General features: G+C 47.1%; 1 protein-coding gene across 1 annotated transcript in view; it reads left to right on the forward strand.

Moving 5' to 3' along the window:
• LRRC59 (leucine rich repeat containing 59) overlaps positions 1-12,102 on the forward strand; it is a 16,347-nt gene continuing 4,245 nt past the window's right edge. The window contains exons 1-5 of the mRNA XM_003281250.4: positions 1-348; positions 2,574-2,633; positions 4,666-4,824; positions 5,061-5,165; positions 9,418-9,490. Coding sequence (XP_003281298.2) covers positions 244-348; positions 2,574-2,633; positions 4,666-4,824; positions 5,061-5,165; positions 9,418-9,490 — 502 coding nt within the window. The 5' untranslated portion in view covers positions 1-243. The remainder of the gene's footprint in view (positions 349-2,573; positions 2,634-4,665; positions 4,825-5,060; positions 5,166-9,417; positions 9,491-12,102) is intronic.

A 12,102-nucleotide genomic window follows, 5' to 3' on the forward strand; every position in this document is an offset into this window, starting at 1 on the left:
ATCTCAGTGGTCGCGGAAGGTGACGTGGACACGGAAGTGGTCGTCGTCGCGGCACCGGTGGGAGCTAGGCGCGGGGCTCGGACTGCGGCCGGCGGGCGGACAGGCGGAGGCGGTCTCGCATCGGCGGCAACGGAGGGCTCAGGCGTCGTCGTTTGGGTGGGGGGCCGCTGAACTGACAAGCGACATTTCAGCTCCTTTCACCCGCCGGAACCCAGGAGCCGGGGCCTCTCAGCCGGCGTTACCATGACCAAGGCCGGTAGCAAGGGCGGGAACCTCCGCGACAAGCTGGACGGCAACGAACTGGACCTGAGCCTCAGCGACCTGAATGAGGTCCCGGTGAAGGAGCTGGTCAGTATCGTCCCGCGAGGCCTAGGCGCCCACCTTCGCCGGGCGCTGGCCCCTACGTGGGCCACCTACTTTCCTCTTCTTTAAAAGCATCAGTTTCCTTTTCTTTAAAAAGAAGCGGGGTGGTGGGACTAAGTCTCCTAGGAGGCCGCATCCAGCCCAAGGTTCTTCCCGGGATGTACACGTGTCACTTTGGCGCAGTTCCAGAACATAGGGAAGATCTGCTTCTCTGGCCCTAGGCTTTTTACAGGCCAAGAAGCGAATCTGTCACCTTTGGGGGGCTTTTACAGCGCCCAGCTCCGTGCCCGACTCTGAGTAGGAGCACACGGAGCAGTTACTGGATGTATTCGAGAATGAATGAGGCTTGTTCCGGGGGAGTAGGCCTCCTGGTAGACCTGGGTGTGGCCCAGAACCTGGCTCTTTTGGGAAGCTGGCAATTCCAGCTGGCCGCCCGAGCCCTGAGGCAGCCTACCTCGAAGAAAGTAAAGTCTCCCCCCAGCTTGGCTGGTAAAGTCTTATCCCAGTTCCGCTGAAACTGGCGGGAGTCCCCTTCGCCCCTCTCTCCCCCAACCTTTCCCCTGTAAACTGAGGCTTACTGCTCCAGGGAGATTAGTAGGCATCTAGTTTTGTCAGCGTGGAGCTAGTTCCCACATCCCTCGTTTTCCCACTCTGTTCCCCCTCCCACCCCCGCCAACGCCCTACTAGACTCACTTTGGGTGACCCACACTTTGCTTTCTGCCGTTGATAAATTACATTTGCCTTGGGCGCTGGGCCCAGTCTTTATTCCACCGTGGACGGGTATTACGGTGATTAGAACCGGGTTCCCAGCCCCTCCCAGCTCCATTGCTTAATAGCTGAGTGCCCTTGGCAAGCTAGTTAGCCTTTATGCCTAGATCTCCTCATCTATACAATGGTGATAACAGTTTCTATCTCATACGCTTATTGCGAGGTTAAATACCATTGTAATGGAAAATGCTTGGAAGGAGCAAATACTGATACTTGTAGCTGTTACTGTGTTTTTCCCACTGTAGTATTTAAAACTTTTTTAGGTGGTCAGACTTCACTTTTACGACTCTGTGACAGAAAGTGCAGGTTGCCAGAGGATCCTTAACCGAATATATGCCTCCTTTTCTACCCCAGGAAGATAGATGGCCAGCCTTATTTCACCCTGCCCTAGGACTGCTCTCTGAAACCATATACTCCAGGCATCTGAACAGCCCAGCATTAACCTTAGGGAGGAAGTTTTGCTGAGCTTGTCCAGCCTGGACACCATGGGAAAATAGAGATGGGCTGTGAGAGCCTCCTTTTTTTTTTTTTTTTTTTTTTTTGATGATGGAGTTTCGCTGTTGTTGCCCAGGAGTGATCTCGGCTCACCGAAACCTCTGCCTCCCGGGTTCAAGCGATTGTCCTGCCTAAGCCTCCCGAGTAGCTGGGATTACAAGTGTGTGCCACCATGCCTGGCTAATTTTCTATTTTCAGTAGAGACAGGGTTTCTCCGTGTTGGTCAGGCTGGTCTCGAACTCCTGACTTCAGGTGATTGCCTGCCTCGGCCTCCCAAAGTGGTGGGATTATAGGCATGAGCCACCACACCCGGCAGGGCCTTGTTTTTTCACTCTGTCATTCACTCCGCTACTTACTCTATCAGTCATGATTCAGGCAACATGTATGGATACTGAGCACCTGTTCTGAGGAAGGGCCTGAACTGGGGAATATGGAAATTGCAAAGCTTTATTAGACACTGTCCCTGCCCTGAAACGTAATAAGAGGGACGCTGGGTAATATTTATTTTTAAAGTGCTAGGAATAATGTCTAAGAATCTAAATTTTGCTTGCCTGCCTGCCTTCCTTCCTTTCTTTTTTTTTTTTTTGAGATGGGGTCTCACTGTGTTGCCCAGGCCGGCCTCAAACTCCTGGGCTCAAGCGATCCTCCTGTCTCAGCTTTCTGAGTAGCTGAGACTATGAGACTACAGGTGTGAGTCCCTGTGCCTCACCTAAGGTTTTCCTTCTTGGAGGTTGTACAGCCACATCCCTTCTCTTTGCATTCTTCCTTAGATCATGGTTGTCTGGCTTATTTTTCCTCTTATTCCCAGGAACATTACTCTTTACTGCCATTTTAAAAAGGCCTTTCCTAATCATGGGAACATTCTCTGGAAAATGCTTCATTAACAGCTGTCACTGAAATGTTTCAGGTGTTGGTCTGACAGGTTTTTCTCATCCTCTTTTACCTAGGCTGCCCTTCCAAAGGCCACCATCCTGGATCTGTCTTGTAATAAACTGACTACTCTACCGGTAAGATTGGCATGCAGCCATGACTCCTTCTGGTGCCTCAGATGCATCTCCTTCCTGTTTTGGGGGTTGAGGGGGGGTGGGAGGGTGTCATAAAGCATAATTTCAGGATAGGCCTACAGGCAGGCTATAGCTATATCTGAGCGTGTAGGGGAGGCACAGTGGAGTGGGGTGGTTAGTCCCAGTGGGAAAGGAATTGAGATGGAGGCCTCATTCTTCAGAACAGTGGTAAAGTCAGGCCACAGAAAACTAAACTCAACAGGATGCTGAGTAACTTACTGGGCTCATCTTTTTTCTACATTATTTTATTCCTCTGAAAAATAGTTTACCTCCCTACTGCATAGAGGATGCTAGAGACCATTTTGTAAGTTGCTCTGCATTCCGGGGAGAAAGCTGTGAACAGCCTCCTTGTGCATCTTTTGATGGGGAGCAAGAAAGAATGTGATTTTATGGGCTACCTTATCATTATTCTCCTAAAGGACTTGAATTAGTTGAGATTTGCTCAATTTGGTCAGCACATTCAATCTATGATCAAATCCTTTTTATTTTTCTTGCACAACGTCTGCTAGTTTTCCTTCCACTCCACCTGTGTAGACAGCGGATTCATTCAGCCCCTCAGCCTCTCCGACATAGCAGTGCTCTTGCACGGTCAGGCCTAAGTGTGCTGCTATTGCCACTTCCAGCCATCACTCTAGCCGTGCCAGTCCTTGCTGTACTCCAGGGTGACTTCCTATTTGGCCCTGGCTGTGGCTCAGGGGTCAAGTTCAGAAGTTGGCAATGTCCTCATTGGATCATTAGTCCACTCACCTCACGGTATTCTCCTAGGCCTTGCTCATTGTCCACAGTACCTTCTCACAGCTCATCAAAAACTGTTTCTAACATTCAAAAAGCATCTGAGATCCCACTTCTTCCAGGAAGTATTTTGTGTTGAATAAAAGAAGAATATGTTGGGATCTGTGGTTCATGCCTATAATCCCAGTAACTCAGGAGGCTGAGGTGGGAGAATCACTTAGCCCAGGAGTTTGAGAGCAGCCTGGACAACATAGCAAGACCCCACCTCTAAAAAAATAAAAATAAAAGCAGGATAGCAATTCCTTGCAGCCGCACTCCTTCTGTACGCTTTGCTAGATGGTCATTCAGCCAAGTGCACTTTCTGATCTGAGCTTGTTCTGTTGTCTATACTGACAACTTCCATTTCACTCTGCATTGCAGATCCACTGGCATTTCCAAGTCCCTAGAGAGCATGAATAGTGTGCCTCATTAGCTGAGGTTGTACCATCGCTTTCAGATGGGTGCTTAGCAAAGGTTTAATGTCAGGGGGATGTTTTGACCTGTGTTGAGAAAGAGCCAGGACTTGGATAGGATGGACCCCAGGCCCGTTCAGTTAGTTATTCACAGACTGTCCGTTGAGCACCTGTGTTAAGTACTGTGTTAGGCGCTGCAAATAACAAGAATCAGACTGACTACTCCAGGAGTGCCTGATCTTTTTAAGAAAATGAACGAGCAAGCTGTTTTGACCGATCCTATGAATGGTGAGCATAGGGTGCTGTGGAAGGACAGAATGGGTCCCACATCTCTCCAGGAGGGGAGGGTGGGCTGGAGCAAGAACTGAGGATGAAGGAATAGTGTTTTGTGCCTACTTTGTGCTAAGCCCTTTTCCATGCACATCTTGGTAATTATCACCAGGAGTGGTAGATGTTCTCTGCATTTTCATTTGAGGAAGAATGGCTGCTAACGGTAGAGCCAGGATTTTTACGGGGGTACCTCTGACTTGAGGGCTTCCAGACTGTTACACCAAAGTGTGTGAGCCCAAGGCTTAGATGAGGAGTGTCCAATCTTGTGGCTTCCCTGGGCCACATTGGAAGAAGAAGAGTTGTCTTGGGCTACACATAAAATACACTGATGAGCTGAAAAAGGAAAAAAAAAATCTCGTAATGTTTTAAGAAAGGTTACAAATTTGTATTGGGCCATATTTAAAGCTGTCGTGGCTCATGGGTTGGACAAGCCTAGCTTAGGTTCTCTCTTTGGATCCTAGTCGGATTTCTGTGGCCTCACACACCTGGTGAAGCTAGACCTGAGTAAGAACAAGCTGCAGCAGCTGCCGGCAGACTTCGGCCGTCTGGTCAACCTCCAGCACCTGGATCTCCTCAACAACAGGCTGATCACCTTGCCTGTCAGCTTTGCTCAGCTCAAGGTAACAATTCGTGAACCAGTGTTTCATGGCCAGGTGTGGCAGAGAACTCAGGGACTCTGGAGCACGGCCCTGAGAAAGGCTGACAGAAATACCCGCTTGTTCGTCCTGCCTCAGATGGTGCTCCCTATATGTGGAACACAGAGGGGCATTCTTCCTGCTCATTTTGTTTCCCCCGAGGGACTATGTATGTGAACTCGGGCTTAACGAGCCTCTTTGCCCATTGCCTATCTCTTTAGAACCTGAAGTGGTTAGACCTGAAGGATAACCCCCTGGATCCTGTCCTGGCCAAGGTGGCAGGTGACTGCTTGGATGAGAAGCAGTGTAAGCAGTGTGCAAACAAGGTAAGCACCAAGCTCCCTCCCGATGGCTCCTTACACACTCCCCTGGGATTTCTCCTCCTCCTGTTTTTCCCTCCTAGGGCACCTGGAGCTTTGTGTGGAGTTAAGCATTCAGGTCCGAGTGAAATATGTCCACTATGAGCCTGTCAAACAGAGACCTTTGTTTCTGCATTTACTTTATTTTTTTGTTTTTTATTTGTTCTGAGACAGAGTTGCTCTGTTGCCCAGGTTGGAGTGCAGTGGCACAATCTCAGCCCACTGCAACCTCCGCCTCCCAGGTTCAAGCGATTCTCCTGCCTCAGCCTCCCGAGTAGCTGAGATTACAGACGCCTGCTACCATGCCCAGCTAGTTTTTGTATTTTTTAGTGGAGATGGCATTTTGCCATGTTGGCCAGGCTGGTCTCGAACTCCCGACCTCAAATGATCCACCCACCTTGGCCTTCCAAAGTGCTGGGATTATAGGCGTGAGCCACTATGCCTGGCCTGCATTTACTTCACAAGTCGCAGAACAAGACTGCCTTCTCTACTGCAGTACTTCCTCTCTTAAGAAGCCAGGACCTTGCATGATGCAACATGACACTGTGTGGACAGTTGTTTTAACAGTACCAGGGGGTTAGGGGCTGTGGCCTTTCTGAGGCACAGTCATAGGAATGTTGATAATAAAAGTGATGATAAAGGTGTTATAGCTATAAGTTTATAGCTGTAAGCAGGCACGTCCTGGGCAGACCGGGTATTTGATTACAGTTGAGTCATCTGACATAGGAGTGAGGAACTGAAAGCAGCATGCAAGACAACCATTGTCTGTGGTCAGTAGCCTGGAAGGTGCCATACCCTGCCTATTAAGAACAGCATTATACCTATCTCTTAATAATTCCAACTATAGTCACTTTTTCCCTCCAGCTTTGGAACAGATTGCTGCTGCTTCAGCTGAGCACCAGATGACTGACTCGGCTATGTTTAAGGTGCATGTTGAACAAAAAAGACGTAAATACTAGAATTCATGGGTGAATGATGAGTCTCTGCTGTCTCAAGTAGAGAGTAAGAGAGTAAGATACTTCTTATCATTAGCTCAGGGCTTATATAATCTCGTCATCTGTATCATCTCTTATTACAAGAAATCAAGCACAAAGTTAACACAACCAAGTAGCTAAGACAAGAGTTTTCCCTTAGATGAGAACAGTATAAGTGATCAGTGAAATTCTCTTTTGAAAACTGGGTGCTGTAGGAGTAATGTCTGTTCTGCAAGCTGACAGTAGCTACCATTGATTACTCTTTCCTTGTCCTGGATGCTTTCCATGCACCATCTCACAATCCTCAGAGCCCTGAGGAGTCGGCATTACTTTCATTTCTTTGACACAAGAAACCCTCAGCATATACACACCTTTCATTCATCCATCCATCCATTCATTCAGTAGGTAATATGTGGAATCATAGGAAATTGGTGATATTCCACAGTTTTTGACATACAAAAATAATTTGTATTGAATACAAAGGCCTTTTGTATTTGCATATGTCTTTCAGACAAATGCAACATAGTGGATGTGGTAACTAAAGCCATGGTCCCTGGCACAGCTGTCCTAGAGCTGCAGCACACCTTTAGGCTTTGTAGGGAAATGGCCTGGACCAGTCAGAATCAGGTCGTCTGTCTGCAGAAATTAGTTTAGGTCTTACTAGCTCTGAGCAGGTAAGACCTAAACCTGGTGGGTATATGGGTTAGTCTTAATCAGCTTGGTACATATTAAAGCAACTTTTAAAAATGATTTGTTCAGTGTATTCATCAAGTGCTTACTGTATGCTATGAACTAGAGTAGCTAGACAAAAATTTACCCTCCAGGAGCTCACAGACTCCAGACTATGAGAATCCGTCCCATTTCTGCATTGCCTGTGTTTTCAGATAATTAATTTTTTTTTTTTTTTGGCACGGGGTCTCGCTCTGTCACCCAAGCTGGAGGGCAGTGGCGCACTCTCAGTTCACTGCAACCTATGCCTCCTGGGTTCAAGCAGTTCTCCCACCTCAGCTTCCCAAGTAGCTGGGATTACAGGGGCATGCCACCACGACTGGCTAATTTTTGCATTTTTAGTAGAGATGGGGTTTCACCATGTTGGCCAGGCTGGTCTTGAACTCTTGACCTCAGGTGATCCACTCCCCTCACTCCTCTTCCTCAGCCAACACCCGGACTCTTACTTTCCACACTCTCCATGCATCATGGCAAAGGGACCCATGACTTCTCTACTACCTGAGTGCCCTGAGCCCTAACTCTGAGTCCAGACCTGATTTCTTTTCTTTTCTTTTTCTTTTTCTTTTTTTGAGACAGAGTCACGCTCTGTCGTCCAGGCTGGAGTGCAGTGGTGCAGTCTCAGCTCACTGCAACCTCCACCTCCCAGGTTCAAGAGATTCTCCTGCCTCAGCCTCCTGAGTAGCTGGGATTACAGGTACACACCACCACACCCAGCTAATTTTTGTATTTTTTAGCAGAGATGGAGTTTCACCATATCAGTCAGGTTGGCCTTGAACTCCTGAGCTCAAGTGATCTGCCCACCTTGGCCTCCCAAAGTGCTTGGGATTACAGGTGTGAGCCACTGCTCCTGGCCCAAACCAGGCTCTTGAAAGGAGATCCTTTTGCTGGTCTGCTCCTGAATACTTCTTATGATGGGTGTGTGCTTGTCTGGAGGTATGCGTGTCTGGAGTTTTCTAGAAATAAGAATTACATATGAATATACATGTCTGTCTTATGCGCGTGCATATTCAAATGTAATTGTTAAGTGCAGTAGTAAAACAAGACCCTTTTGCTAATAGTTTGGGTTTTCTTCTTTTTTCTTACATGGTAAAGAAAATAAGCAGCAGTACTTACTGAGCACATATAATGCCAGAGATTATACAAGGCAGCCAATACAAGTTATTTATTCTTCACAACACTCCATAGAAGTATATCTTATCTCTGTTTTCTCGATCAGAAAATCGGCTCAGAAAGGTTAAGTCACTTGCCAAGGTTATACAATAAGGGGTAGTCAGGATTGCGTTGGGCTCCAAGCTTACACTCTCTCCCCTACAGCCAAAGAATACCAGCTTTAAAAAAATACGAACAAAAAAGGTCTTTACCTCCTCCACCCACCATAGCAAGAATCTTTGTGATTGTGTGGTTAGAGGTCATCCATGAGTGAGTTGACGTGGATCTGGGGAGCTCAGATTGCCGAGTATAAGTGTGCTGTGTGTAGGCTTCTCTCGGAGCTCTCTTCTGCATGTGGTGAAAGTGTGTGGGACAAGCTCTGCCCTAGGAATGCAAGGGACTGTGCTCAGGTCTTAGCTGTGCTGCTTTCTGGCCATCAGCAGTGGACAAATCACCCTATGAGTCTCGGTTTTCTTCTTTTGAAATGGGAATTAGCCATTCCTCATGTATGTATTGAATGCCTGCAATTAGCTAAACTGTGCTAGCCACGCCCCTGTGGGATACCTACAGACCAGACAGCGGTTCCTGCCATTAAGGAATCTGCCATCTTATGACCAAGCCAGATAGGTAGCAAGTGGCTACAATGTCCTGTGTTGAATTCCACAGGAGTAGATGGAGGGGGACTTAAGGTAGCCACAGGAGGGGCAGTCAGGAAAGCGTGTTGGAGGAAATGCTGTTCCCAAGTTGTTGCTGAGGGTCATATGGAATCATGCATGTGAGAGTGAGTGTAAATGGCAGAACTTTTTACAGATTCGAGTTGGCATTGTGTTTCACTTTTTTCTGACAGTTTTAATGACCTGGGCTCATAGCACTCTTCTCCAACTAAGGTTGGCACAGTAATTTTAGGATACAAAGATACAATTAACTCCCCATTAGTTTGGTGGTGGTGGTGGTGGTTGTTTTGAGATAGGGTCTCAGTCTTCACCCAGGCTGGAGTGCCGTGGCATGACCACAGCTCACTGCAGCCTTAACCTTCTGGGTTCAAGTGATCCTCTCTCCTTGGCCTCCTAAGTAGCTGAGACTACAGGCATGTGCCGCTGCACCTGGCAAATTTTTTTCATTTTTCTGTAGAGACCAGGTCTCATGTTGCTGAGGCTTGTCTTGAACTCCTGGGCTCAAGCAGTCCTTCCACCTCGGCTTCCCAAAGTGTTGGAGTTACAGGTGTGAGCCACCACATTCAGCCTAACTCTTATTAGTTCTACATTGCTACCATGATAATCTGGGAGCCTGAAAATAGTCTGTTTTTTGAGACTTCCCTGAGCAAACATGACCGTGAAAAGCACTACTTTCCTCCTTTCCCTTTGCAGGTGTTACAGCACATGAAGGCCGTGCAGGCAGATCAGGAGCGGGAGAGGCAGCGGCGGCTGGAAGTAGAACGTGGTAGGTGGCTGTCCCTCTTGTAGTTATCTTTCAGATCCTCATCCCAGCCAGTGGATTCTCATGCTTCAGGAGCTGGGATCCAGTAGAATAGTCATGAAGAACAGTTAGTGGGCGGTGGGGGGACAGTATTGTGGTGGATGGTATCGTCTTTATCTGATGAATCTCTCTTCAGTACTGGCTTCTCTGCTGAGCTCTAGAGGCAGTCAACTGCTTATATTTCATCTCTGCTTGGAGGGTTAATAGGCATTCATATGAAATGTGGCTAAAACAGATTCCTGATGGCTCTTCAGTCCCTCCCAGTGTTCCCTGTAATAGGAAATCACTTTCCCTGTAGTTATTCAAGCCTGAAATAGGAAAGATGTTAATGACTCCTTTTTTTCTGTAATTCCCACATCCAATCTGTCAGCAAGTCCTATGTGGGACTGTTTCTCCAGCTCCAGTGCCATCTCTAACCAGCCACCACTCTGGGACCACCACAATGCCTTCCAGCATGTCTCCATGATACTCTCATCTCCTTAAACTCATTCTCTTCACAACAGTCTGGGAGATCTTTTTACAACATAAATAATTATGCTGCTACTTGCTTAAAACCCTCTAATGGCATCCCACTGAACTTAGAATGAAATCCAAAATCATTGACAAGGCCAGCAAAACCCACCTTGGCCCAAGCTTGCTTGCGTGCTCTCCACCGACCTTGTTGCACACACGAGTGAAACTGGGCCATTAACTTCAGCTTGAGTACACCAACTGCAGTCTCACTCAGGGGCTTTGCTGGGTTTCCTTTTCCCTTAGTCTCTTTAAGTGCTGGCTTCATAATCCCACATCTCTGCTCAAATGTTGCCTTAAGTTAACTGTAACCCTTTTAGAACCACTGGACTAGAGTAGCCATTCTACCTGTCACTCTGCCATACCCTCTGCTAGTTTTTTTTTTTTTTTTTAAATTATTTTTTGAGACAAGAGTCTCGCTCTGTTGCCCAGACTGGAGTGCGGTGGCATGATCTTGGCTCACTGCAACCTCCGCCTCCTGGCTTCAAGCCATTCTCCTGCCTTAGCCTCCTAAGTAGCTGGGACTACAGGTGCCCCTCTGCTAGTTTCTTTAGGGCACAGATCACTGTCATCTTTACGTTCACCTGTTTACTTTCTCCTCTAAAAAAGTAAATGATACAGGCACTGGAACGTGGCCTGTTTTCTCCATTGCTGCATCTCAAGTACTTAAAATAACCCCTGGCATGTAGTAGGTGCTCTGTTGACTGGCTGGCTGATTTCTGAGCCCCTCACTGGAGGAGTCCTGTGGTTCAAGAAGGGATGTGTACAGTACTGATTACAGGCAGTCCCTGAGAGCACCATGCCAAGTTACAGCCATCTGTTATTATGCATGGCCACTGTGGCAAGACATACCCGTGTTTACTCTGACCCCTGTTGCCTTCACCTCAGTGGCCCATGTTCCCTAGAGGCTGGGTGGAGTGTGTTCTTGGCATTCTGGTGCCCAGCTGGAACTTGGAGCTTGTTTCTACATGGAGAAGCAGTGGAAAGCTACAGTATTTACAGTAGTACTATTCAGCTACATTATGGCTAACGTAGGCTTTTAAGCCCTAAAAGGACATTTAACCATCATTTGTGGCATTCTGGCTTTGGAAAAATGTATTTCAGACTTCCAGATAACTAATTTGGAAATGCATTTTTAGAACCCAATAATTTAGAGGTTGTAATTTGGAAGTTTGTAAACATGCTTGAACCATTGAGTAAATCTGAATGTGTTCCTGTGTGCAGTTCTCAGATTCATGAGTTCAAGTATTTGTTTTTTAAGACTAGTCAAGTGCAGGCTGGTCCTAGTGCAGTGGTGTTTACAACTAATTCATCACAACCAGTTAGAGATTTCTTTCTTCCTTCTCCACTCCCACTGCTTCACTTGACTAGCCTTAAAAAAAAAAAAAAAAAAAAGTCAGTGCAGTAGTAAGAAGGTAGTTTCACTTTTTTAGAACAACATTGCCATTGTTACTTTTTTTCTTTTATTTTCTTTGAGGCGTGGTCTCACTGTCACCTAGGCTGGAGTGCAGTGGCACGATCACGGTTCACTGCAACCTCCACCTCCTGAGCTCAATCGATCCTCCCACCTCAGCTTGCCAGATAGCTGGGACTACAGGCATGCACCAGCACACCCAGCTAATTTTTTTTGTTTTTTTATAGAGACAGTCTTGCTATGTTGCCCAGGCTGGTCTCGAACTCCTGGCCTCAAGTGATACTCCCAGCCTCACCTCCCAAAGTGCTAGGGTTATAGGCATGAGCTACTGCTCCTGGCGTCATTGTTTCTAACCCTAAACTTGAGTGCTCATTTTCTCTTTTCACTTGTCTCCCCATGCCACATTCATTTCTGAAGCTTGGGAAGATAGGAGTCCCATAGAAAACTGCCATGGTTTTTTCTCTTCATAGCTGAGTTCTAGAAGGCAATCAGTTGCTATGCCTTCTGAGTTACTACCTAATTCTAGAGGAGCACCACTTATCCCTCATGCCTTTCGTAGGTCTTCCTTGTTATTTTACCCTAATTTCTCTGCTGCTTGAGGATAGGAACCTCGTAATCAGAATCCATTCAGCAAACCCTGAGAGCAGCTGCT

This window comes from Nomascus leucogenys, unplaced genomic scaffold (assembly GCF_006542625.1).
Source record: "Nomascus leucogenys isolate Asia unplaced genomic scaffold, Asia_NLE_v1 Super-Scaffold_258, whole genome shotgun sequence".
NCBI classification, from domain to species: domain Eukaryota; kingdom Metazoa; phylum Chordata; class Mammalia; order Primates; family Hylobatidae; genus Nomascus; species Nomascus leucogenys.